This window comes from Grammomys surdaster, unplaced genomic scaffold (genome assembly GCF_004785775.1).
Source record: "Grammomys surdaster isolate TR1022 unplaced genomic scaffold, NIH_TR_1.0 174, whole genome shotgun sequence".
Classification (NCBI taxonomy): Eukaryota; Metazoa; Chordata; class Mammalia; order Rodentia; family Muridae; genus Grammomys; species Grammomys surdaster.
In genome coordinates, this window is record NW_021604622.1 from 3,873,313 (window position 1) to 3,900,699 (window position 27,387).

Sequence of the window (27,387 nt, forward strand, 5' to 3'; positions counted from 1 at the left end):
TGTGAGTGCAGCAGAGTGAGCTAGAGTCTCTTCTCAGAGGACACGAGGCCTTGTGTGAGTGCAGCAGAGTGAGCTAGAGTCTCTTCTCAGACACAGAGCTTCTAGCATCTTTGGACAAAGTGATACTTTGAATTGTGTGGTTTGCTTTTATTTACTTTGTTTCCCCTTTTCCTTTTCCTACTGGGGAGCAGACTAGCACTTGTACATGCGAGGCTAGTGCGAATTTATTTTTTGAGACAATCTTACATGTAACTCAGGCTGGCCATGAACCGAACTCTCTGTAGTCCAGGCTAGCCTCCATCTTCTCATCCTTCTGCCTCCTCCTCTGAAGCCTGAGATTATACACGATCCTCTCTGTCTGGCTAATATGTTTTTGGCATTTTGGTTCTTTTTAAGCTATACTATTAAATTATACTTAATTTTAAAATGCCTAAAATTTTTGACTAGTTTTAAAAGTAAAAACTATATCAGCACAGATTTGAATCACAAGTTTTTTCCTCTGAAACTTGCTATTTTATATATGAAGGTTTTTCTCAAGGAGGGATCCATTAATATCTGCTATATTAGACCTTTTTTTTTTTTTAAATAAACACATCAGAACTATTTTTGCAATGCCATTGCCAGAATAACAAGTGTTTAATAGAAACACAGCGTTCCACTATGGTCCTTTTTATACCTGCCTAGGAGAGCGTTTGCAGCACAGTAGTCAGCTCTAAGCCCTGGCCTTTGTCTTTCTCATCAGTGCGCTTTTATGAGGGTGTGGTGGAACTTTCTCTTACTGCTGCCGAGAAAAAAGATCCCCAGGGCCTTGGACTCCATTTCTATAAACACGGGGAACCAGAAGAGGATGTCGTTGGTCTCCAGACTTTCCAGGAGAGGTGAGTTCTCAACCCTTAGCCGATTGTTGGGCTTTTAGAGACAGACCTTTTTTTTGTATAAAGTTTTTATTGATAGTATAGGAAAAGAACATTTCGAGTACAACCCTTGTGATCTCAGATAAAAAGAATTGTGTTTTTATTAATTCCTGAGTCATGGTTAAATTCCTAGCTTATATGTAAGATTTTATTTAGTCTTAGGAAAATTGAGGAAGCACATACAAGTGTTTTTACATGTGTTATATGCATGCTTGGAAGTCAGGTGAAGACATCAGGTGTCCTGTTTTCTGTCATGCTCCAGTCTGCTTTTTTACAGGGCTTCTCACTGAAGCTGCAGTTAGGCTGGCAGTCAGCAAGTCCAAGCAGTCCCTGGTCCCACAGTGCTGGAGTTGCTAACATGGACAGGGCAGCCACTCCTGCCTATGGTCTTGGAAAATTGTTCCCAGGTCCTCGTGCTTGTAGAGCAGCCAGTTCCATCTGCTGAGCTGCCATCTCAGCCTGAAAAATGTTTTTTGTTAGTTCTTATTATTTTTGAAATATGTATCCCTGGTCAGTCCAGAAATCTTTGTAAACCAATCTGGCCTTAAACTCAGTGATCAGTTTCTCCCTTCCTCCCAAATCCTGGGACTAAAGGCACGTATCACCACACCTGTACCTTATAAACTGTTTTGCTCCAGTACCTGTGGGAGTGTCTTCCTTTTATTTATTTATTTATTTATTTATTTATTTATTTTTACTTATTGTAGTTTTTGAGATCTCTGATTTGAGAACAAAACTGACTCCTCTCATACCTAGTTCCAGGTGAAAATAAATTTTTTTTTTCCCCAAAAGAAAAAGTCTTTTACATTGCCATAATCTGTAGATTTAAAGAATTATACTAATTTTACAAATTCTTGTTATTTGTTTAACCAAATAGGTTTCAGATCTTTTGAAAAAAATATATTAGATTTTTTTGAGAGAGGGATAGAGTATATACAGTGCTTTGGTGTAAATTTTATCATCATCATTATTATTTTATGTATATAGGTGTCTGATCTGCATATGCGTACATCTTTTTTTGTAACTGATATCTCAGACTGCCTTGGAGATGCTGGAAATTGAACCCTAGTCATCTGGGAGTGTGATGGGTTCTTAACCACTGAGCCATCTCTCCAATTCCAAACAAGCTTCAAACTCAATCCTGCCTCAGCCTCTGAGTATTAGATTTAGATGCAGATATTATGACTGACTGTCTGTTTGCTTGATTGTTTGAGACAGGGTTTTCTGTATCCTGGCTTGATGGAAGATGAGAAAAGTATTTTCTAGTTAAACAATGTGATTGACCCTTTTCTTTTTCAGATTAAACAGTTACAAGTGCATTACAGATACGCTGCAAGAACTGGTAAATCAGAGTAAGGCAGCTCCTCAGTCTCCTAGTGTACCCAAAAAACCTGGTCCTCCAGTGCTGTCATCTGATCCTAACATGCTGAGCAACGAAGAAGCAGGACACCACGTAAGGGACAGGCTTGCTTCCACTCTGGAAGCGGGGTGGGTTTGAAAGTACCTTGGGGTAGTGGAGGTATAATCACTGGGAACGGTAGTTGCTCTTCTTACTGCTAAACTTGTTTCCTTGCCCTCAGGTCAGTGGGGGTATTGTAAGTAAGGCTTTAGCTATGCTAATTTTCACTGTTCCTTTCTTTATTTTAGTTTGAACAAATGCTTAAATTGGCTCAGCGATCCAAGGACGAGCTCTTCAGTATTGCTCTTTATAACTGGCTAATACAAGCTGACCTAGCAGATAAACTACTACAGGTACAAAGATTGTTTCTGCAATATAGTTTATGTCAATTTATGTGTCCAAGTTGTATAATAATAGTTTGAATAGATATAGGAAATTAGTTTTTTATCCTGTGTATAACGTTAGGTGTTAGCATATGGCTAAGTATATAATTTCCTTTTCTATGAAGCAAAATACACTGTTTTAATGTTGTTTAGCGGCTGATCTGAATAGTAGCATTGTTGGTTAGAAGTCTTTGGGTTAGTAATTAGGCTCTGTCTTTGGATGCCCGGAACAAGATCTGTAGACCTAAAAAAAAAAAAAAATATCTGTAGACCAGGGTGTACTCAAATTCACAGAGATCCTCCTACCTCTGCCCCTGAGTGCTGGTATTAAAGGTGTGTGCTATCACACCCGGCCTACCTCTGCCCCCTGAGTGCTGGTATTAAAGGTGTGTGCTGTCACACCTGGCCAAAGATTTTTTTTTTCCTAAGTCTCAGTTGTTCATTGATGTATAAACTTAAGACTTGGGATTTGTTAGTGCCAAGGGTGCCTTTTGATTGAGCCAAGAGTCAGTAACTGTATTATCAAAGTTCATTAAAAGAATTAGAATTTTACAGCAAATTTATTTTTTATTGGTGTGTTACAGAAAGTTCTTCATTAGTATAATGAAAGTCACTTGTACTGAGTAAATTTTTTACTTTACTTATTGATGTTGTATTCAGTTTTCCATATTTTTTTTTAAAAAAAGCGTGTGTGTGTGTGTGTGTGTGTGTGTATACGTGCACATTTATGTCCATTTGAACCCAGGAAGGTTAGCCCAGGCAGTTGAGAGATCTTATATCAGAAGAGTGGGGAAGGGCTGTGAGGGTAGCCTACTGGTAGAATACAAATGCTGGTTTCTACTTTAAAAGCACCTAGGTGATTGCAAACATTTTCTGTGTGACTGTAATTTCTAGATTGCGTCTCCATTTCTCGAGCCACATCTTGTCCGAATGGCCAAAGTGGATCAAAACCGAGTCCGCTATATGGATTTACTCTGGAGGTATTATGAGAAGAACAGGAGTTTCAGCAGTGCTGCTCGGGTCCTGTCCAAGTTGGCTGACATGCACAGGTAAGGAAGGCATCAGAGAGTCTCATTTCTGGAGTAGGATAGAGGTGTGTGTGTGTGTGCGCGCGTGTGTTTGTCTTATCAGAAGAGTGGGGAAGGGCTGTGAGGGTAGCCCATTGGTAGAACACATACTTAGCCTGCACAAGGCCCTAGGTAGTTCAGTCTCCAGTGACCGCTCCCTGAAGAAGAAAATTGAGAGTTCACTTATGGCTAGTAGGAAGTAACTACTAGTAGTAGTAGTGGTGGTCTATCTGTGTAGGGATACTGGGGGTGGGGGAGGTAGGAGTGTTCATTGTATGTCTACCCAAAGCTTTCTTGGCCTCCTTGCCCTCTGTGATCATTCAATTCTAAAAGCTGCCCTCAACATACACAGTATAAAATGACCTTAAGTTTTGATATAATAAAAGACAGGTTTTTTGTTTGGTTAGTTTTGTTTTTCCAGACAGTTTCTCTTTGTAGTCCTGGCTATCCTGGCTATCCTATTTAGATCAGGCTATCCTCGAACACCTGCTTCTATCTCCCAAGTGCTAGAATTTAAGCTGTGTGCCAACATCACCCTACTTAAAAGGCAACTTCCAAAAAAGGTTAATTTGTTGCTTTTGTAGTTTAAGAATTAAGGTTATTAGTGCTGGGGATATACCAGAGTGGTAGGGTACTTTGCTAACGTATTCTAGGCCCTGGGTTCCATCTCTACCACAGCAAAAGGGGAAGATGAGAGAGAGAGTTTCAATCCATCATGGCTGCATATTTTAAAGTTATATGATTTAGTGCATTTGTTGTGGATCGTGCTAGAAGTACGTTTTGGTTGAAGCCTAATCCAGGCTTTCTGTGTCTCATTTTAGGATTATTCTTACCTGTCCTTAGGAAGTCATAGATAGCACTAACATTTCAATTACCTAGAATCATTTGATTTCATTGTGTTGCTTCAACAGTACCTCTTAATGGCCCCATCTTTATAAAAATCATAATATTCTTGTACTTAGAAATTCTTTTCCAAGAGCATCTGTTACTCACACCTGTAATTCCTCCTCATGAGATTACCTGCCCATTCATTCAGTCTCTGCTCTCAGGCTTTTTCTTCATTAAGAATATCTTGTTTGTTTTTTTTTTTTTTTTTTTTTCCAAGACAGGGTTTCTCTGTGTAGCCCTGGTTGTCCTGGAACTCACTCTGTAGACCAGGCTGGCCTCGAACTCAGAAATCTGCCTACCTCTGCCTCCCAAGTGCTGGGATTAAAGGTGTACGCCACCACTGCCTGGCTAAGAATATCTTTTCAAAGATTTGTTTTATCTTTAATCAGTGTGTTTGTGTGTTCGCATCTGCCCAGAGGCTGTAGAACATCAGATCATCCAGAACTTGAGCTGTGGCCATTTGTGAGCCGCCTGACTTGGACGCTCAGACATCTCTCTACGTCTTTATTTAGTTACTTGTAAATTTTTAATTTAGGGGACTAGAGAGATGGCTCAGTGGTTAAGAGCACTGATTGCTCTTCCAGAGGCCCTGAGTTCAATTCCCAGCAACCACATGGTGGCTCACAGCTGTCTGTAATGGGATCTTCTGGTGTGTCAGTGACAGTGTGCTCATATACATAAAATTATTTAAAATTTAAAAAAAATGTTTAGTTTACTTGGGGTGGAGATAGTGACTACAGGGGGAGAAAAGGAAATCTCTTTTAGCAACCGAGTTCCTAAATTCATGGAGCATGTTATGTGTAACTTCAAGGGGGAGCAATTAAAGGAACGCAGCACCCCTGGCACGTGAGGCCTTGAAAAGAAAGGAAGCGAGTTTTTCTCTGATGCAAATTAGACCTGGGTTTGCCGTCTATTTTCTATTATATTCCATTTGTGTGTCAGTATGGGTGCATAGGTGCCACACCTCGTGAGAGGGTCAGAGGACAACCTGAGGTACTCAGTCTCTCTTCCCACCCTGGGTCAAACTTGAGTTGTGAGGCTAGGTGGAAATTGCCTGTGTCTGCTGAGTTACCTTGTCAGCAGCCTGCAAAGCGTAGTTTAATACTGCTTGATCTGAGGCTCCCAATGAGCCAATGAGCTTGTTTGTTTCCTTACTGAGAGAGTTTCATGCATCTGTAGTTTCATCTGGTCTCTTAAACGATTTAGGATCTCAGCTGTTCAGGGGATGTTAAAGTAGTCTAGGGAGACCATTGAAGATGGATGTTAGGATTCTGATGAATCTCATTAAGGGAAATTGTGTCTTGTCTTTTTTTTTTTTTTTTCAAAGATGTATTTATTTTATTTTATATATGTGAGTACACTGTCACTGTCTTCAAACACACCAGAAGAGGGCACCAGACACCATGTGGTGGCTGGGAATTGAACTCAGGACCTATGGAAGAGCAGTCAGTGCTTTTAACCTCTGAGCCGTCTCTAGTCCCTAAGTTGTTTTTTTTCTCTGGCTAAGAAAGTCATGACATTCTGATTTGCTCCTAAGATTAAATGTTATACACTATTATGTGAGAGTAAATGTTTTAATCCAGTTGTTCTGTCAGTCATCTGTCCATGAGTCTAGCCTACAGGAAAGCTAATTCACCTGAAGACATGCTAGGAACAGGGAGGATTGTCCCCTTAATGGGACAATCCACTTATTCTTGAAGAAACCATGGCCTTGCTATAGTCACTTTTCTCAGTTACTGTTTTTCTTTTTTCTGTCTCTATTTTCCCAAAGCCTTGAATCCCCAATTCTTTGGGCTGTATCACTCACTCTATCTGTGCCTAGCCTCTGTGTCACAGAGATCTACCTGCCTTTGCCTCTGACTCCTAGCTCCTCACATGACCACTTCTAAATAGTACTGGTTTTCCTTTTATTTTCTTCATCTTCCTCCCCCAGGCAGGTGCCAGGGTTTGCAGCTTACCTGCTCTGTTGCTTTTCTCTGAAACAGTGGTAAAATTGCCATTGAGTCTTCTTTCTAATCCATATGTTAATTCTTTTATTAATACAAAAAAGGGAACACCAGTTTTCCCAGTAACATGCTTCCCAATGTAGGATACCCAATGATTCCAGCAACAGCAGAATTTCATGTTTTTGACATAGGCATGAGTATTTGTTACCTAAAGTCATGAACTTATTACTAGAAAGCTAAAGTAATTGGCCAAACATGACAGTGAACATCTGTAATTTCAGAACTTAGGAGGCGGAGGCAAGATGATTAATGCCTGTTCCAGGCCAGTCAGGCAGTCTGTATAGTGAGACCCGGTGTTTGAAAAAAAAAAAATCAATAATAATAATTTTTTACATTTCTTCAAAAGCCTTTTGTGTTCTGGTCTTAAAATAGTATGTCTTACTTGATATATTTGAATCTTAAGGAACTGTAGCTAAAATTACAGATTTCTCTTCCTAGCACAGAAATTTCACTTCAGCAGCGACTAGAATACATTGCTCGAGCCATTCTTAGTGCAAAGAGTTCCACTGCCATTTCTTCCATAGCTGCAGATGGTGAATTCCTGCATGAATTAGAAGAGAAGATGGAAGTAAGTACTAAATACTTAGGCTTCAGCGTGTAGAGGAGTTATACTACTGTCTACTCTTAACCGTGACTCTAGTTCTGCTGAAGTCATTGTAAATTCTAAACGTGTCTGCCTGCCTGTGAATGTGTACCTATGTCATATTTGGATGTAAATGTTAAGGAAACGGTGTTTAGGACATAAAGGCATAATTTGGAAGATTCTCCCTTAGCTTATCCATAATTTTTATTTTCTCAACTGATGAGCGGCAGTTGGATCACGTGACATTTATCACGTATTCTGGGATATGATAAGCAAATGTAAGGAGTAGACTGAGCTGCTTTAACTGAGATCTAAAAATCTTATTGTTATCTAAATGAAAGAAGTTATTTCTTACAGACATTAGGTAAATGTCTTGCTGGCTTTCCTTCTCATGTTCACGTTTGGAATGAAGACTCTGTTACCTGGTGGAGGAAGAAAAGATAAACTTTACAGGATGCACATTTCCTCTTTGAAAACCATAGCCCTGACATAAAATGGTTGACTTCCTTTCTCATTTCTGGAGGGACTTAGGTCCAATCACATTGGCAGCTGGAGATCCAGCCTAGAAATTTGTCGGTGATTATTGAGTTACTAATGGCAGTGACTTTGGGGAGCAATATTCCTTGTCACATCTCATTTCCTGTGGCATTAGTTACCTTGAGAGGATAGTCTCTTGGAATATAAGTCTGTAGTATTAATATACTCTCTTCACTTTAGCAACTTGAACTTTTGGACAAGAGATTATTTCTTACTTCTTCAAGTACCTGTTGAGTATTATAAGGATATTAATGCATTGTATTTATTTTCTGTTGAAACTAGGTTGCTAGGATCCAACTTCAGATACAAGAGACATTACAAAGGCAGTACTCCCATCATTCTTCAGTGCAGGATGCAATTTCTCAGCTGGATTCTGAGCTCATGGATATTACTAAGGTAACAGAAATCCAGTGAAATTCCTGGGATAGTTACTTTGTTTATAGAAATCCTGTGTCTGTGTGTGTGTGTAAGATTTGGGGGGGATACTGATTTGCTTCATGGGTAAGTAACTGAGGTTCTCTTTGACAGCTTGTCACTGGCTGGATAGGTTCCAGCTGCTGCACGTGACTTTAGTATGACTCCTAGAAAAGGCAGAGCTGCTCCTGCCAGACCAGTCACAATAGCCTCCTGGGAGCCCTGTTAAAACCAGCAGACTTTTTTGTTGTTGCTATTGTTTTGTCGTTAAAGTTTTGATTTGGTGTTTGGAGACCCTGCTGGTGTTGAACTTGTGTCATTCCTGCCCCTGCTGGCATGTCAGGCTTGTGCCATCACACCCAGCTTAGAACCAGATCATTGGTAGCCTCATGGTTTATCTTTGCTTATCTAGTTGAGCATCTTTTGCTCTCCATGGTTCTTACAGTGTCTTCTTCTGTAGACACTCTTTCTTGTACATGGTTCTAAGTGCTTTGTACAGGGTTTCTCTGTGTGGTGTTGGTTGTCCTGGAACTTGCTCTGTAGACCAAGTTGGCCTTGAATTCCCAGATCTGCCTACCTCTGCCTCAAGAGCTCCTAAAATAGCACAGGCATGCTGAAACCTGTTTGAGGGTACAAATGGAGACCCTGTCTCAAAAGAAAAGGTTCAAACCTGAAACTTTGAGCACTAACTAGTACAACACTGCAAGTGGAAAATTCCACACATGATCTTATGTACTGAGTCACCATTGAAACACTTGGTATTGTTAAAAATTTTGTGTAAAATTTCCCTTGGACTAAGTGTATTTCACATTTAAACTGGGGTCCTATTCCCAGTGTGTCTTGTGTGCATACACATATTTTAAAATACTTGTTTCTAAATATTGTATAATGTCTACTCATCTTGTAATGTATTTTATATACTTTAGATAAAATATTTAATTGTTTTTAATTGAAAGGTATACTTGACTTAATATCTCAAAACACTGACCCATAATTGAATGTTTAATTTTGATATTTCTTTCCCACAGCTTTATGGGGAATTCGCTGACCCATTTAAACTCGCAGAATGTAAACTTGCAATCATTCATTGTGCTGGTTATTCAGATCCCATATTGGTACATACACTTTGGCAAGATATCATAGAGAAAGGTAAGTTCAGTTATAGGATACATTATTATATAGTTTCTAGGGATCCAGAAGAATATCATATAGCTGATATGTAGGGCTTATGGAAAAGGGCTATATATACCTACTAGAAAGGATGTGGAGGACCTGTGCATACAGTACATACATGATGCATACATGGTGCACAGGTGATGCACCAGTATGACCCTGGTGAATATTTGTGATAGGGTATATAGTTTATTTAATGTATACCACCTCATAATTAATTTACATATTTCACTCAAAATCTTGTAATCAATACCATTAACCATTACCAGTAACCAGTGATACCCAGAAGCCCAGAATCTTCTATTTACATTCAATGCTGACATCAGTCCTGAAGTATTTTCATCTTTAAGGAATTAAGTCATCAATGTAAACATATCACATTTAAAGTAATCATGATTTCTATTGACATGTCTCTTCCAGAGTTGAATGATAGCGTAACATTGAGCTCATCAGATCGAATGCATGCTCTTAGCCTCAAGCTTGTCCTCCTTGGCAAAATCTATGCTGGCACACCCCGTTTTTTCCCTCTGGGTAAGCAGTGACCTTGCTATCTTATTTTCCGTTTAATAGTTATTCTCCATTGGAAAACATCATTGGCTTATAGAGTTTCTTTTTGCTACTCATCTATTTGCTGTTTAGTTCAGCAGTTTTAATTCTGACTCTCCAGAAAAAAATCCCTGAAGGATAACAGAATTTGTTACTGAACAGGTGACTATGAAATTTTTTGGAATAGCTCTTCAAGTTTCAGTAGCATTTTTGGAATTTTGTTTACTGATAAACAATATAGTTTAAGTGATTATACTGTTGGAAAAGCAGTGTTCTCATAGGTGTGGGTGCTCGTGCACGGTCACGAAAGGAGTGTGGAGGTCAGGAGACGTGTGTGTGTGTGTGTGTATGTGTGTGTGTGTGAGAGAGAGAGAGAGAGAGAGAGAGAGAGAGAGAGAGAGAGAGAGAGAGAGAGAGAGAGATTGAGTGTGAGAAGATAGTGCTAAAGTTGCAAGCTTATACCATCATATCTAAAATATTTATATTGTCAAAATCATGTTTTCATGCTTTAAAAAGAAACATTTTCCCAAATGACCTACCTTATTAGCCGTCAAATAGGTTTGAAATTCATTTTCAGATAGCCACTTGAAACTACTCATGTTTATAAAACAGTTGGACAGTTTGCTGTATCAAGAGTTAAAAGTCCAAATTTCTGGGACTTGGTAGCTGGCTTAGTTATAAGAACACTAGTTCTTGCTGAGGACCTGAGTTCATTTCCCAGCATCCATATGTGTGCTCACAAAGGAGTGTAACTGCAGTTCTAAGAGAGGATACTCACTTCTCTCCTTCACTAACACCGAGTATACATATGGTATATATGCATACATGCAGGCAAAGAACTCATTGTTAGGAAATACAAATGAGCCTTTAATAATTCTTATTTCTGACTTTTCCCTCCAAGTATACATATGGTATATATGCATACATGCAGGCAAAGCACTCATTGTTAAGAAATACAAATGAACCTTTAATAATTCTTATTTCTGACTTTCCCCCCAGATTTTATCGTTCAGTTCTTGGAGCAGCAAGTTTGTACTTTAAACTGGGATGTGGGGTTTGTGATACAGACCATGAATGAAATCGGCGTGCCTTTACCTAGGCTACTAGAAGTTTATGATCAGCTCTTCAAATCACGGGTAAGGAAAGCAAAATGATACAGATACATCTTCCAAGATACAGAGTCAGGTGCTTTGACTGCAGGTGTAGGTATGTTATCATGTAGGTTGAATGTTCTCAGTGGAGATACACTTCAAAGGTGCAAGTAAAATAAACTATGGACTCTTAACTGAGAGATGTTTTGCTGTATATCATAACTAAAATGAAGTGCTAATATTTTATATTGGTAAGCATAATTATTTGTATTTACTCTCATCTTCATAGATAATCCAGAGTAGGGACTATTTGGGGGGATCAAATCCCATAATCTTGCACATGTTTCACAAGTGCTGTACCACCAGACTGTAATTCTCAGCTACTTGCTTTAAGCACACAAAACAGTAGCACATTTATACATGTAACCTCTTTTTTAAAAATCTTTTGTAAGGGATCGGGAGATACTCAGCCAATAAACTGCTTCTCATCCCAAGTTTGATTCCGTGAACCCTATAAAAACTAAATGCAGTGGTGTATGTTTCTAATCCCAATACTGGAAAGGCAGAGACAGGCGTCCTGGGGCTTTCTTGCCATGCATTCAATGAGACACCCTATACAATATGAGAGGTGTGTGCACATATGTGTGAGTGTGCACATGCATATGTGTGGGCACAGTAGTGCTATCTATCAGTGCTTTTTGGTTTCCTGAGACAGGATCTTGCCATATATAGTCCAAGCTGGCTTGTTTGTTTGTTTGTTTGTTTGTTTTGGTTTTTTGAGACAGGATTTCTCTGTGTAGCTCTGACTGTCCTGGAACTCACTCTGTAGACCAGGCTGGCCTCGAACTCTGAAATGTGCCTGCCTCTGCCTTTCAAGTCGTAGGATTAAAGGCGTGCGCCACCACTGCCTGGCTCCCAAGTTGGCTTTGAACTTGAGATCTTCCTACCTAAGCTTCCTAAGTGCATGATGTGACACAGCATCTGCCTTGTAACCGTGTCCTCCAAACCATCATTTGCCTTGTTCAGTAATAACTGAGCCTCATAATTAAGCCATAATGAAAATAGTACTTCATCTTACATTCCTAAAAGACAAGGATGGAGATATTAATCAGCATGTTCTAGTCATGTGGGTAATAACAGATTAAAGTTCTGTAACTGTTTCTTTTGCTCTACGTTCAGACTGCATAAATTCAAAGGAAAGTAGGCCACAATCCGTAGAAGTAATGTTTTTTTCATTAATTTCATATTATATTGTCTAATGATAAATCACTTCTTTGCAAAAAGTATCAAAATTAATTTTTTTTAACTTTTGTTTTTGTTTGTCAATACAGGCTCTCACCATGTAGCCCTAGCTTAGCTCTAACTGTCCTAGAACTCACTATGTAGATCAGGCTGGCCTCGCTCTGCCTGCCTCTGCCTCCGCCTCCCTAGTGCTGGAATTAAATGTGTGTCCTGCTAAGCCCACCTCACAAACACGGTCTTTATTTCAAATATTGACCTTAATCTAGTATATAATTTAGGAACTACATATCTTGGGGGTGGGGGGTTGAAACGGGATCTCACTATGTAGCTTTGGCTGATCTAGAAGTTGGGGTGATCTTAAACTCAGAGATCTGCTTGTCTCTGCCTCCAGGGTTTGAGGATTAAGGGCATTGGGAATTGAAGCACCACCATGTTCAGCTTCTAATGCTTTTTAATAGAAATTAAAAATAGACTCCAAGGGGCTGGTGAGATGGCTCAGTGGTTAAGAGCACTGACTGCACTTTCAGAGGTCACGAGTTCAAATCCCAGCAACCACATGGTGGCTCACAACCATCTGTAATGATATCTGATGCCCTCTTGTGGGGTGTCTGAAGACAGCTACAGTGTACTTACATATAATAAATAAATAAAAAAAATTTAAAAAAAAATAGACTCCAAGGACTTTAATTAACATAAATAATTAGGAAAAATATGCACACACACATTTGATAAGTTACAAGAGAAACCCCGTCTGTGTATACATACATACATACATACATACATACATACATAAGTTTTTTTTCCTCTCTTCATAGGATCCATTCTGGAACAGAGTGAAAAGCCCACTGCACCTTTTGGATTGTATCCATGTACTGTTGACAAGATATGTTGAGAATCCTAGCCTAGTCTTAAATTGTGAGAGGTAACTATAAATTAAATATTATATTGTGGAAGATTTTTAATTATTTCTACTGAGTACCTGGGTGAAAGTTCGTGAATGCATATGGAATGCTGTAGAGCATTAGGGAATATCTTAAGTACATTAGCAATAACTGTTGGTGTGATAACCTGATCGTTGGCATTCATGAAAGGGTAGAACATTTTCAACTGTAGTGCTAAATTTTCTAAAGTGAAAGTAATTTATGAACTACTGCATGTTCCTTTGTTTTTGGTGCTATGACATAGAACCAAGTTTTACATTTGTGGTGTGATTTCAAGGAATTTTTAGAAACCTGAGAGACTGTAAATATTATTAATAGGAATCATCCTAACAGTCTTCAGTTGAAGACGGTAGGTAGCTTAGGTGGTAACTGACCTTGGTAAGTTCCTCTTTCTGTTTTGAAGCACTTAGAGTTTCCTGAGTTATCTAATCCTTGCTTTTCATTGAGACTCCAAGAAAGTTAATCAAATCTCGGTCTGAGACAACTATTTGAAAGAAATGGGTTTAACTATAGCTGGTTGAGGGTCTGAAGCAAGCACCGTCTCAGTGTCCCAGCAGCCACATAGCAGCTCAGGACCATCCATAACCACAGTTGCAGGGTATCTGGTGCCCTCTGCTAGCTTCTGAGGGTGCTGGACATGTACATGGTGCCCATACACACAGCAGGCAAAGCATGCATACACATACAAATAAATGAATACAGAATAAAAAATCAAAAGTAAATGAGTGACCTGATGTCTTTCTCATTACAGGAGAAGGTTTACAAATCTCTGCCTGGATGCCGTCTGTGGTTATCTTGTGGAACTTCAGTCAATGAGTTCCTCAGTAGCTGTACAAGCCATCACTGGGAATTTTAAATCCCTCCAAGCGAAGTTGGAACGGCTCCATTGATTACTGTAGTATATATTCTTGCTTGCATTTTGGTCTGTAAAATAAAAGCTCAGCTGGGTCCAGAAATCAGGTGTTGTATATCTAAGAATTTTGGTAGGAAATTTTTTTAATGGATGATAGTTATCTACAAATAGTATATTTGCCAAATGATTTGTTTTTTATGACTAGTATTTTCTTTTAATTGATAAGTTGGGCCCAGATCTGTAGCTCAGTGGTAAAAATGTTTGTATAGCATGTAAAAAGTCAGTACCACACACAAACACATCAGTTTATAAAAAGCTGAAAAATTATGTATGATTATGACACACAAAGATTTTGAATTTTACTAATGATAACAATTTTGAATTTGTATTATTTCTCTCCAAGTTTATGTAGGGTATTAGTATTAAAACTTGTAGGCTTGTGCCATGCCTTTGAATCCCAGCACTTGGGGAAGCAGTGGCAGGGGGATCTCTAGAACTCACTGAGATTTCCAGGCCCAGGGCTGCACAGGGAAATGTCTTAAAAACAAACACAACAAGAACAATAAAAACACCTTATACTCTGAGTCTGTTCCTATAGTGTTAGATTCTGGAATAGTCCTTAATTATTCATTTTTAACTTAATTTTTTAGAAATCTCCTGAACCACTAATTTATCAATTACAGCCCTTTATGTTCTCTCTTTCTCTTTTTTCCCCTCTCCCTCTCACTATAAATCTGTACATTAGATTTTATGTATACATTTATATATGTGTGTGCAGGATATGTATGTATGTTGATTGTATATACAGGATTGTTTGAGCATGTGATAAACTTGTAACACTTGTGTGTACTTAAAACCTTCATGATCAGCCAGCTGTGGTGGTGCTTGCCTTTAATGGCAGCACGTGGGAGGAGGGGAAGGGGAGCCTCAGAGTTCAGGGCCAGTCTGGTCTACATATGGAGTTACAATTCAACCCCAGCTGTACAGTTACTACTGTTTCCTTAGACCCCTCACTGTCAAACTGTATGCTTCAAGCCAGCAACAGCAGCAGCATCCAAGAATGTGTTAGAAATTAAATTCCTGGGTCTCTGGTCAGATCTACCAAACCAAAAACTGTGGCATAAATGCCTGTCTTTGTATTTTAATAATCTTTCCAGTGGATCCAGACTTCTGTCTTATTGATCAACCCACTTGAACTCCTGTTTTCTATATGGATGAGTTCCCTCTCAATTTGATTTTTCCACCCCCCCCCTTTTTTTTTTTTACTAATAACCACAACACAAGTTTTATCCAAGACATAGTGTATAAAGCAACATTGTTAGTAACCTAGTTTATTTTTGTTTTTTAATACTGGTGGGTTGAATACAGGGTTTTCATGCTAAGCAGTGAGCTTTCACTAAAGGTATATCCTCAACCCCTGAATTATTTTTAACATGTTAAAAGAACTAACTAAACTAAGTGTTCCAAATTATTATCAAAGACAAAAGGAAAGACTGAGGACTAAGGCCAACCAAAAAAAGAGAAAGGAAAAGAAAAAACGGCTGCTTTCTATTGTTTATTTTATTTTTGCAACAGATTCTGACATAGCCTAGGCTAGTGTCAAACTCTTAACTACCTAGAGTGATCTTGAATTTCTGATCCTCTGGCCTCCACTACCTGAGTGCTAAGATTGTAGTCATGCTTCACAGTGCCCACTTTTTGTGGTACAAGGTATTAAACCCGGAGTTCCATAAGGTGAGCACCTTATCAACCGAGTTATGTTCCTAGTCCTTAGCTCCCCCCCCTTTTTTTTTGTCAAGGTCTCACTATATAGCCCAGGCTAGCTGCAAACACACGATGATCCTCCTGCCTCAGACTTCTCAAGTACTGGAAATCCAAGCATGTGCCACCATGCCCAGCTTCCACTCTTATTTATGCTATTGGGAGTATTCTCTTCTGTTTGTTGTCACTGATAGAAATTGGTTAGTTTTGTAAATATTTCTTGAATATATTTCTACCTTTACCTTTTCCTGTGATTATGGATTTCTTTTTCCACAATACCTTAGAATTCAGCTCCACTTTCACTTACAGTCTTTGAATGTATATTTCATAAAAGATCAAAGTAATGCTGATTGGGTGTCACTACCTCATATTTTTCAGCTTTTCATCTTAAGTAACTTTGTAGTCTATAAAATGAATGCATTTGATATATTAATGTTTTATGCATTTAAATTTTTGTCATGCTTATTTTAAATGAAGATCTTGTTTAACTGCTTTAATTTAGATATGGATCCATTTCTGTTAGAAATATATGACACGATCTCGAATTCTGTTGTGTGTTTACATATTAATATGTGTGTTACATATACTTAATCATCTGGGTGAGGTAGCTCTTGGGTCTAATCACTACACTTAGAATGTGTAGGCAGGAGTATTGAAAATACAGATGTGGCTATACACACACGCACAGTTCCTTAATAGGTGTGCAGGATACTATGTCAAAAAGGATGTGAGTGACAGATACCTGAGCACACTCCCCTTTATTCTAATAGCACCCTTACAGGGAATGTTTGCAATGGCCTTCCTAAAAGAAAGGACACTGCTAGTTCATTGCTAAAGTTTGAACATTAATCAAATGAAATTATCTAAATGGCCTGTCCATTCAGACATCTGATTTGACCCTCCAAAGGGATGCTGATCCTAGAAGTCAGTGGTCAGATGCAACAATGGCGGCGTTCTAGCATATTATCCACCATGTAAGAATGCTTTGGTCAATGTATAATCTTTATGCTGTAAATAGTGCATATGTACAGGCAATGAGTGATTCATTGGTAGAACATCTTAGGAAAGTACATTTATTGTGTTCAGTTGGGTCACTGAAGGTGTTGTAATATATTTTTAGATAGTTTTAGTAAGGCACAATGGTTAGGGGAGAGGGAAACTATGTATTTATGCAAGATACACAGTATTGACCTGATTTGTATGTAATATGTGGTTGAAAGATTTTCAATTATTAACTAGTGACTTCTTCATTGAACATGGAATCACATAAGCCTTTCTTTATGTTTTATAGCTAGTTTAATCTCAGAAGTCTATCATAGATTGTTTATTCTCTTCCTTAGGATATTTTGTATCTCTGTGTTGCTCTTCTTCACTAGTGATATAGTCATAGCAAATAAATTAAATAAATTAACCAAAACCCTAAATCTGAGGTTTTGAAAGAGATTAGCGTTTTCTTTAATAGTCTCTATTAATATCTTTTCTTAAATTATCTTAATAATAAAACTTTTTAGAGTATTCTACTAAAACTTTTTTAAACACTTTCTGGAACTCACTCTGTAGATCAGGCTGGCCTCGAACTCAGAAATCCACCTGCCTCTGCCTCCCAAGTGCTGGGATCAAAAGTGTGTGCCACCACTGCCCGGCAGATAAAATTCTTAAAACTAAATTTTGTAAGAACTAACACTATTTTTAAATTGCCTTATTCATTATTTTTCTTCAGATAGTAGATGTTAACTGCCATTGGTTTTACTTTCTCATTTTAAATCATTTCCATAACACTATATAGCATGTTTGAAATTAAATATCTCACAATTGCCATGATTTTTTGTATTTTAAATTACCCCTACTATGTAGGATCCAGGATCCCGATAACGAATCTCCAACCCACACTTTATTGACTTCTGAAGCTCTCTGTGGAAGCCTGACCAAGCCTCAATATGTATTTCTTTCTCAGCCCTCAGCACTCAGCCCTCTGTTTTGCTCCTTTATTTTCTACCCCAGTCTTGACTATCTGTTTTGTAAATTAGGAATATATCATCTTGAATGTCTTCTCTCCCTCAAAATGTATTAGTCATGAATTTCTAAACAAGTCTATTTTACTATCCACGTATCTGTCCAGTTATTTCACTGGTTCAAATTTGAGTGTCTATTCTGGTGTCATTTTAAAGCCTACAGTCATGTGAGCAGTAGTAGTCTTCCAGTCATGAGTTTGATCCCTTCATTTTTACCCTTAGAAGAAATGGTAGAGTAGCATGTAAGGATTAGAAGATTAACAATAAAAGAAACAAAAATCTGGAGCTAAGCACATGATGAATGGACTGTCAAAACTGAAAAGCCGGCTGGGCAGTGGTGGCACATGTCTTTAGTCCTAGCACTCGGGAGGCAGAGGTAGGCACATCCCTGTGAGTTTGAGGCCAGCCCAGTCTCCACAATGAGTTCCAGGACAACCAAGGCTACACAGAGAAACACTGTCACAAAAACCAAACCAAACAAACCCTGAAAAGCTAAAGTCTGACTTCCCTCATGGTTAGACCTTGTTCATTCAAGTATCTGACTAAAAAGTTTCCTTAGTCTTCCACATGCTAGGATTACTGGCATAAATCACCACGCCCTGTGGCTGCACTTTTCATGTTTATTCTTTGTCTTTTTGCCCCATAACTCCTGGAATACTGTGGGTAGTGTTAATGTGTTAGCTCTTCCCTAGAAGTGCAATTAACAGAAAAATATCTACAATGGGCTCAATCTACAATGGGCTCAGACTTACTATCTCAAGTCATGGACTCAGTCTTGGAGTTAGAATTCTCATCTATATGGAATTGGAAAAAATTACTTTGTCGACAGGATGCCAGGCATCAAGATCTGTCTATCCACTTGCAAGACCACTTGCTATATTTTATGAAAACTGCAAGCCTACAGATCCAAGAAATATAAACCAGAGCTGGATGTACAAGACCACCTCAAGAAGCATAATCAAATTCTCAGCAAGCTGAGGAGGAAATAATGGAACTTAGCCCTATAAATTTGTGACACCTGTAACAAATTGCTAAAATCACAAGGATGAAAAATTAAGTGATGTCTCCTTTGCAGAAACTAACAACATAATGTCTTTGTCTTGCCAACACTTACATCCTGGGTAGTGAATTCTCAACCAGTGCTAATATGGCAGATGATATGTAAGCTAAGAGAATAAGAAAAGTGCTGGTATCTGTCTAGAAAGTCCTCCATTTCATCTAGATTTTCCAGTTTTGTTGAGCATAGGCCTTTGTAATAGAATCTGATTTTTTTTTTAAATTTCCTCCATTCCTTTTGTTATGTCTCCCTTTTCATTGGAAGATTTTCCAGACATACCAGATACCGAATTTAAATCAGGATCAGATAAACCAACTAACAGTCCCATAACCCCTAAGAAAATAGAAGCAGTCATTAAAAGTCTACAAAAAAAGCCTGGGGCTAGATGATTTTTGTGAAGAATTCTATCAGGCCTTCAAAGAAGACCTAATACCAGTACTTCTCAAATTATTTCACAAAATAGAAACAGAAGGAACACTACCCAATCCTTTCTATGAACCCATAGTTACACTAATACCAAAACCAAACAAAGGGAAGTTCAGACCAATTTCCCTTATGAATATTGATGCAAAAATATTCAATAAAATTCTTGCAAACTGAATCAAAAGAATCATTCACCATGATCAAGAAGGCTTCATCAAAGGGATGCAGGTATAGTTCAGTATATAGAAATCTATCAACATAATCTACTATATATACAAACTCAGAAAAAAAAACCCACATAATCATCCCATTAGATGTTGGAAAAGCCTTTGACAAAATACAACTCCCCTTCATGAAAAGTATTGGCAAGATCAAGAATTCAAGCAAGTGAACGATCTGTATGGCAAAAACTTCAAGTCTCTGAAGAAAGAAATTGAAGACCTCAGAAGATGAAAAGATTTCCCATGCTGATGGATCAGCAGGATTAACAGTAAAAATGCCCATCTTATCAAAAGCAATCGACTGATTCAATGCAAATCCCTGTCAGAATTCCAGTTCAATTCTTCACAGAGATAGAGGCAGTTCTCAAATTCATTTGGAATAACAAAAAAATCTAGGATAACGAAAGCCATTCTCAACAATAAAAGAACCTCTGGGGGAGTCACCATACCTGACCTCAAGCTGTGCTAAGAGCAACAGTGATAAACTACATGGTATTGGTACAGAGACAGGCAGGTATATCAATGGAATAGAATTGAAGACCCAGAAATAAACCCACACACCTATGGTCACTTGATCTTTGACAAAGAAGCCAAAGTCATCCAGTGGAAAAAAGTTTCAACAAATGGTGCTGGTTCAACTGGTGGTTAGCATATAGAATGCAAATTGATCCATTCTTATCTCCTTGTACAAAGCGAAAATCTACTTAGATCAGGTCCTCCACATAAAACCAGATAATGATGAATCTAATAGAAGAGAAAGTGGGAAAGAACCTCAAACACATTGGCACAGTGGGAAATTTTCTGAACACCACCAATGGCTCAAGCTCAGATCAACAATCAACAAATAGGACCTCACAAAATTGAAGCTTCTGTAAGGCAAAGGACACTCTCAATGGGACACTCTCAACTCAGATTGGGAAAAGATCTTTACCAACCTTACATCTTAGAGGGCTGATATCCAAAATACACAAGTTAGACTTCAGAGAACCAAATAACCCTATTAAAAATGAGGTACAGAGCTAAACAAAGAATTCTCAACCAAGAAATCATGAATGGCTGAGAAGCACTTAAAGAAATGTTCAACATCCTTAGTTGTCAGGGAAATTAAATCAAAATGACCCTGAGATTCCACCTCACACCAATCAGAATGGCTAAGATCAGAAACGCAAGTGACAACATGCTGACAAGGATGTGGAGAAAGAGGAACACTCCTTCAGAGCTGGTGGGACTGAAAGCTGGTAAATCAATCTGGCTGTTCCTCGAAAAATTACAACTAGTTCTATCTGAGGAACAGGGAGAGGGGCAGGATCAGGCATTGGAAGGGACAGGAGAGAAATACAGAGTGTCAGGAAATGGAATAGAAACATGTAGCAGTGGGGCATGGAGAGCTGAAGGCAGCCACTAGAAAGTCCCAGATGCTAGGGAAGCGAGAAGCTCCCAGGACCCAATAGTGATGACTTCAGCTGAAATACCCAACAAAGCAGAGATACAACCTGTAGAGACCACTTCCAGTAGATAGGCACTGCCCCCAGTTGAAGGATGGTGCCACCCACGAATCTCAAAATTTTTAACCCAGAAATGTTTCTGTCTTAAGCCTTCTGGCCCAGAACCATCTGACAGACCTTAAGTGAAGCAGGAATTATGAAGGACTAGTTTACTCTGTTTTGGCAGAGCTAAGCTGTCAACTATCCTGTATTGTGTGTTTTCCCGGACAGTACTTTTTGTCTGTAGATAAATTAGGGCAATTCTTGCCCAGTGGCTACCTTGCCACAACTGGAGCAACTATATGGAGGTTATAATGCTCAATATCTTCTTTGAACCTTGAAGGGTAAGGGTACTGTCAGGAGCAGACATGACTCTTAGTCAAAATTCTATTAATAATGAAATTTCACAATCTGTGTATTTCTGATGCTTTTGAAGACTATAGTATATATAAACTATTAAACTCTTAGGTATTTCTAGCTGAATAATAATGAAAGCACTTTATTATAATTAAATCAGAATCTAATATAACCGTGAGTTTACTATCCAGCCTTTAACTTGCATTACTTAATCATCCTAAACAGTTTGTAATAGCAGCTATTAGAAGGACTGGGTCAAAGCCTTATATTCTTTTTTTTTTTTCCTCTGTGTAGTCCTGGCTGTCCTGGAACTCACTCTGTAGACCAGGCTAGCCTCAAACTCTCGAACTCAGAAATCCACCTGCCTCTGCCTCCCAAGTGCTGGGATTAAAGGTGTGCGCCACCAACTCCCAGCCAAAGCCTTATATTCTTAAATGAGTTGCATAGGTACAATGCCTGTCTGAGCATAACAATATTAATTTCATATTTTGTATCAATATACAAAGATTTATACCAATGAAAACCCTAAACCTGTATCAATATATAAATTCTGTACCAATGTAAGGAATTAATAACTTCAAGTTTGCATCAAATACAAGATTTCTACCAATATAAAATGGCTATACAATGCTTTGAGAATAATTTTAGTAATCCATCCCATATATCTAATTTTTTATTCTATCACTCTATTCCCCTTTTCCCTTCAACCCCCTTCCTTTACCTCAGAAAGAAAGGATAAAGGAGAGGAAAGGAAAGACAGAAATCCCCAAGTCTAAGCTCTCTTTAGTGTTCTCCCTGTTCAAAATTATGATCATTTCCAAATGGAACAATACCTGAAGTCCTTCCACATGCAGATGAGGCATCCCTAACATCTCAAAGCCAGCAGAAAGCATCTGCCTCTAGATCCCACCCCACCCTCAAATGTTTATAATGTCCTATCTATAAGGAATAAAGTGCACAAGTTATTTCACTAAAGATTGTCTGAAATTACCTGTCTTATTGAACTGTAACACTCCAGGGAAGAGTTTTCATTCCCAAAGCTTTCTTCACTGGACTCGACCTGGCCCAACCAACCGAGTGTGCTTGCTTGACTACAGCCTCTTGGTGTAGTGGCCCCTAGCTGTCCTCTGCATCTCATGTCAGGCAGCAGCAGCAGTCTCTGAAGAGGCCTTTCAGCCTGCCTTGCTCTGGCTTCCCCTCAAAGAACTGTAACACTTTGGTTGTTCTGGCCATACCCAATCCCCTTGAGACCTTTTGTTCCTGTCAGGTGGGCAAAGGATTCCCTGATGGCTGCACCCCAGTATGCACACCAAAGATAAGTGCAGCTTTTCCCTGTCATCAAAGAAGTGTGTCTGCAGCAGAGAACGTTTCCAAAAGCCATAGCTAATCACAATTCAGAGACCAACCGACCATGAAACACCAATGAACACATCAACATAATTCCTACACTGAAGGCTCAAAGAGGGACCAAAAAGAAAACAAGAACCAGAGGACTAGGAAGTGTAAATATGTGAAAATACGTTAACTATAAATGACAGGGACTATACCTATGATATCTCCATAGTCTAGCTGCCTAAACAAGACCTGAACAAGGACACTATGCCAATGTGGAAGGTAGACATCACAGAGAGCTTCACTCCTAGACAACTGTAGGCAACTAAGGGATGCTCACAGAGGGAGAATTCATCTTTTCCAGGGATGAGCCCCCTAATTGTTTATCCAATACCAAGTGGCCAGCCCTAATATCATATGCACACAAGCAACACTAAACAAACTCAACATACAAACACATATGCATGTACAGGAACAAAAAAATAAACTTGAGCATATACTAATTTTAGTATTTTCTTACAAAGCTACATCAATTTGTTGGATGGTGTGGTGGCACATGCCTTTAATCCCAGCACTCAGGAGGCAGAGGCAGGGCTGCACAGAGAAACCATATCTTGAAAAAACAAAAACCAGCACTTATGTTGAAGTAGTGTTGTGAGAACAGATATATTAATGGAGCAGAATAAATACATATGTGAACAATGATTTGCAGGAACAATGCCAAGTTCAATGGGGGAGGAATAGTCAACAAACAGTACTAGAGCAACAGTAATTTAAAAACCTGTATGATATTGGTATAAAACAGACAGGCTGATCAAGGGAATTGAATTTAAGACCCAGAAGTAAATCTACACACTTGCAGATAGATCATAGGAGCCAAAGGGCATCAAGGACACCATAAGAAAATCCAGAGAATCAACTAACCTGGGCTTATAGGGACTCAGAGACAGAACTGCCAACCAGGGAGTCTGCATGGGACTGACTTAGGCCCTCTGCATATATGTTATATTAGTGTAATTTGGTCATCTTGGGGGTCAACAGTGGGAGCAGGAGCTATCTCTGACTCTGTTGCCTACTTTTGGAACCCTTCCCTCCTTCTGGGCTGCCTTGTCCAACCTTAATAGAAGAGGAGGTGCCTAGTCTTACTAAATTTGATATGCCTTAACTAGATGATTTCTATGGAGACCTGCCCTTGTCTGAAGTGAAACAGAGGAGTGGAGGGAGATCAAAGAGGAGGGAGGGGGAAATGTGGTTGGAGAGAAAGAAAGAAAGAGAGAGAGAGAGAGAGAGAGAGAGAGAGAGAGAGAGAGAGAGAGAAAGAATTGTCCATTTTACTCATTTGCCCAGTCATTCACTGGATGACTTAGTTATATTTAGTTTTTTTAAGTTCCTTGTAAGGGTCTAGATACTGTCCCTGTTGTATATATTTGGCAAAGATTTTCACTCATTCTTTTTTTTTTTTAAGATTTATTTATTTTATTTACATGAATACAAACTAGCTGTCTTTAGACACACCAGAAGAGGGCATCGGATCCCATTACAGATGGTTGTGAGCCACCATGTGGTTGCTGGGAATTGAACTCTGGAACTCTGTAAGAGCAGTTAGTGCTCTTAACCGCTGCGCCATCTCTCCAGCCCTTCCACCCATTCTTTAGGCTGTCTTTTCACTCTACAAATTGTTTTCTTTGCTGTGCAGTTTTTAACTTATGACACCCATTTGTTGAATCCTACAATTTGGAGCTCTGTCTTCCCCATTATTTGACAATTTCATTCATATCACCTTCATTTATGTATATAATTTAGGAAACATCTTCTGCCTTAGGTTTTCAGATAACCCATCAAATTGCCCTTAATTTTACTTGTCCTCTGGCTCCCCATCTGATCCTCCTGTTTCAGTCTGTCCATTTGCCCATCCACACTCCCAGCCATCCATAACTCTATTCTGTTTTCCCTTTCCAGGGAGATCTGTCCCACCTGTCCAGTTCCTTACTCTGTATCTAACCTATGTTCTAAAGATTGAGGTACCCATCTTTTTGTGTTGGTTTTGTATCCTGCTACCTTGCTGAAAACATCAGATCTTAAGAGTTTTCTGATGGGGTCTTTAGAATTTTTAAAGGATAGAATCATTTTATATGTTAATAGGGCTAATCTTATCTGTTAGGGTTCTCTAGAGAAACAGAACTGATTGAATGAATTTATGTATATGAAATTAGAATTTATTAGAGTGGTTTAAAGGCTGTGGTCCAACTATTCCAACAATGGCTGACTCCGACAGAGAGTGTTCAATCCGTGAGGCTGAGACCTCTCAGCTAGTCTTCAGTATATGCTAGAATCATGAAGAAAAAGGTTCTAATACCAGTGAACAAATCAACTTGCCAAAAGTTCACTGCCTGAGGGCAAGCCAGCAAAGAACAAGTGCTTCCTTCTTCCTTGTCCTTTATAGACTGCCACCAGATGGTCTGGACCAAATGTATCATAGGTCTTCAAATGATCTGGATTCAGGAAGGTAGTCCAACCTCAAATGATCCAATTAAGAAAAATCCTGCATAGGTATACTCAGAAGCTTGGGTTTGGGTTAGTTGAGATGTAGTCAAGCAAGAGTAGACCTCATACTTAACTCCTTTTCTATTTCTCTCTCTTTTCTTTTTCTTGTTTTGTTGCTCTAAGACTTTGAGCAGTACATCAAAGAACAGACAGTGGGTACAGTTATCTCATCCCATACTGTTGAGAAAATGATCATTTTTATATTTAATATAATGTTAGATATTTATAGATAGATATCATGAAGGGATGATGAACTTTGTTCTTTTTGCTCTTTCTGCATGTCTTGAAATAACTGTATTATTTCTGTACATGCTATGTTACATTCTTTGATTTGTACATTGTTGAGCCATCTTGGCAACCATGGCATGAAAACAACTCAATCATAGTATATAATCTTTTAAATGTGTTGTTGGACTCAGTATACAAGTATTTTATTAAGAAAATTCACATCTGGGGCTGGAGAGATGGCTCAGTGGTTAAGAGCAGAGGTCTTGAGTTCAATTCCCAGCAGCCACATGGTGGCTCACAACCATCTACAATGAGATCTGATGCCTTCTTCTGGTGTGTCTGAAGAGAGTGACATTGTACTCACATACATAAAATAAATAAATAAATCTTTGAAAAAAAAGAAAGAAAATTCACATCTATCTTCACCAGGGAAATTGGTCTGTAGGGTTTTCTTGCTGTGATTATCTGGGTTTAAATCACAATAATGCTGGCTTCATAGAATGAGCTTGGTAGTGTTCCTTCCCCCTTTGGGCTAGTTTAAGGAGGATTAGCATTAGTTCTTTAGACACCTGGCTTTTCTATATTAGGATATTCCTTATTATAGCTTCAATATCATTGCTTGTTATACAGCTAAGTAGTTTATGCCTTCTTGACATATATGTTTAGGAGCTTATTAATTTCTTCTAGATTTTCTGTTTTTTCGAAATGTAGCTTTCAAAGTATTCTCTAATAGTCCCCTAGATTTCACTAGGATATGACATTGGTGAGGCACTTCCCTTTTTTTCCCTCTAAAATCTGCCCTGTTTCAGGCTGCCTCTGTGTTAGGGAAAGGGAAAGACTGAAGCACCTGTGGGTATTAAACATACCCTTTGGGAAAGTCAAAAGCTAAACTATCTCCAATAGGACTCATTATTAATTATCCGTGGTATAAAAATGCCTGCAGTATGAACAGGAGACTGGAAGCTCATCTTTGGGGAGAGCGCTTAATCAGGAACTCCAGGTGGCTTCTCACTGCACTTCCCTAGCCAATTGCTGTTGAATGACTGTAAGAGTAGAGTTTAATCCAGCCTATTCCTGTCCACTCTACTGGGTATCACAAGCTTCTAATTTAGTGATGTTTTATCTGATGCATTTATCTACCTGCCACTTGTTATTTGTTCACCTGACTTCCTCTTCCTCTCTTTTTTTTTGCTGATCAACTTCCTGTCACCTGGTTGATTACTCCACTTCTTAACCTATGGTGACTTTAATCCTGTTTACAATAAACCGAAAGGTCTTGGATTAAATGTGTGTGTTAGGGCTGAGCCACACCATAGTTAGAAACAGGTTTCTCCAGTAAATTGGACAATATAGGTGTTCAGAGTGTGATCAAATATCCTGTAACATGTATGATAAGAAATATTAATTAAAAAAATTTTAAACTTACATTGTCAATTGACATCACTTACAGAAAAGTTCCCAAACTACAGGATACATTGTCTCTGAGTGGTGGTTTGAATAAGAATGGCCTCCATAGGCTCATATGGTTGCTTACTCCACTTCTTGAATTCTTTATTTGAATGCTTTGTCACCAGGGAGTGGACCTTCTTTGAAAGGATTAGAAGGATTAGGAAGTGGGACCTTGTTGGAATAGGTACAGCCTTGTTGAAAAAAGTGTGTCACTGGAGGGTGGGCTTGGTGGCCTTGGTCATGATGGCTCTTCATAGCAATAGAATAGTGACTAAAATATTGAGTGAACACACCTATGAACCATTGTTGGAGAATTCTGTTATTAAGGTCGCAGTCACCCATGTTTGAATGGCTATCCAAGCTCTGCACAAAATGGAGGACTCCTCTTAGCTCCTTCTCCATCACCATGTCTGCCACCATGTTTCCTGCCATGACTAAACATCTTAAACTGTAAGCCAGACCCAATTAAATGCTTTCCTTCA

The 27,387-nt window shown here is 38.8% G+C and overlaps 1 protein-coding gene across 3 annotated transcripts in view; it reads left to right on the plus strand.

Moving 5' to 3' along the window:
* Nup155 (nucleoporin 155) overlaps positions 1-17,904 on the plus strand; it is a 54,346-nt gene extending 36,442 nt beyond the window's left edge. For 2 of the 3 annotated variants that reach the window (XM_028767623.1, XM_028767624.1), the window contains 11 exons: positions 743-878; positions 2,214-2,367; positions 2,562-2,666; positions 3,591-3,745; positions 7,096-7,225; positions 8,060-8,173; positions 9,220-9,340; positions 9,785-9,895; positions 10,910-11,046; positions 13,059-13,165; positions 13,936-17,904. In XM_028767623.1, the coding sequence (XP_028623456.1) occupies positions 743-878; positions 2,214-2,367; positions 2,562-2,666; positions 3,591-3,745; positions 7,096-7,225; positions 8,060-8,173; positions 9,220-9,340; positions 9,785-9,895; positions 10,910-11,046; positions 13,059-13,165; positions 13,936-14,074 (1,409 nt within the window). In that variant the 3' untranslated portion in view covers positions 14,075-17,904. Of the gene's footprint in view, positions 1-742; positions 879-2,213; positions 2,368-2,561; positions 2,667-3,590; positions 3,746-7,095; positions 7,226-8,059; positions 8,174-9,219; positions 9,341-9,784; positions 9,896-10,909; positions 11,047-13,058; positions 13,166-13,935 lie in introns of those variants that run through there. The other variant, XR_003711414.1, reaches the window with a different exon arrangement.
* Positions 17,905-27,387: the final 9,483 nt, after the last annotated feature.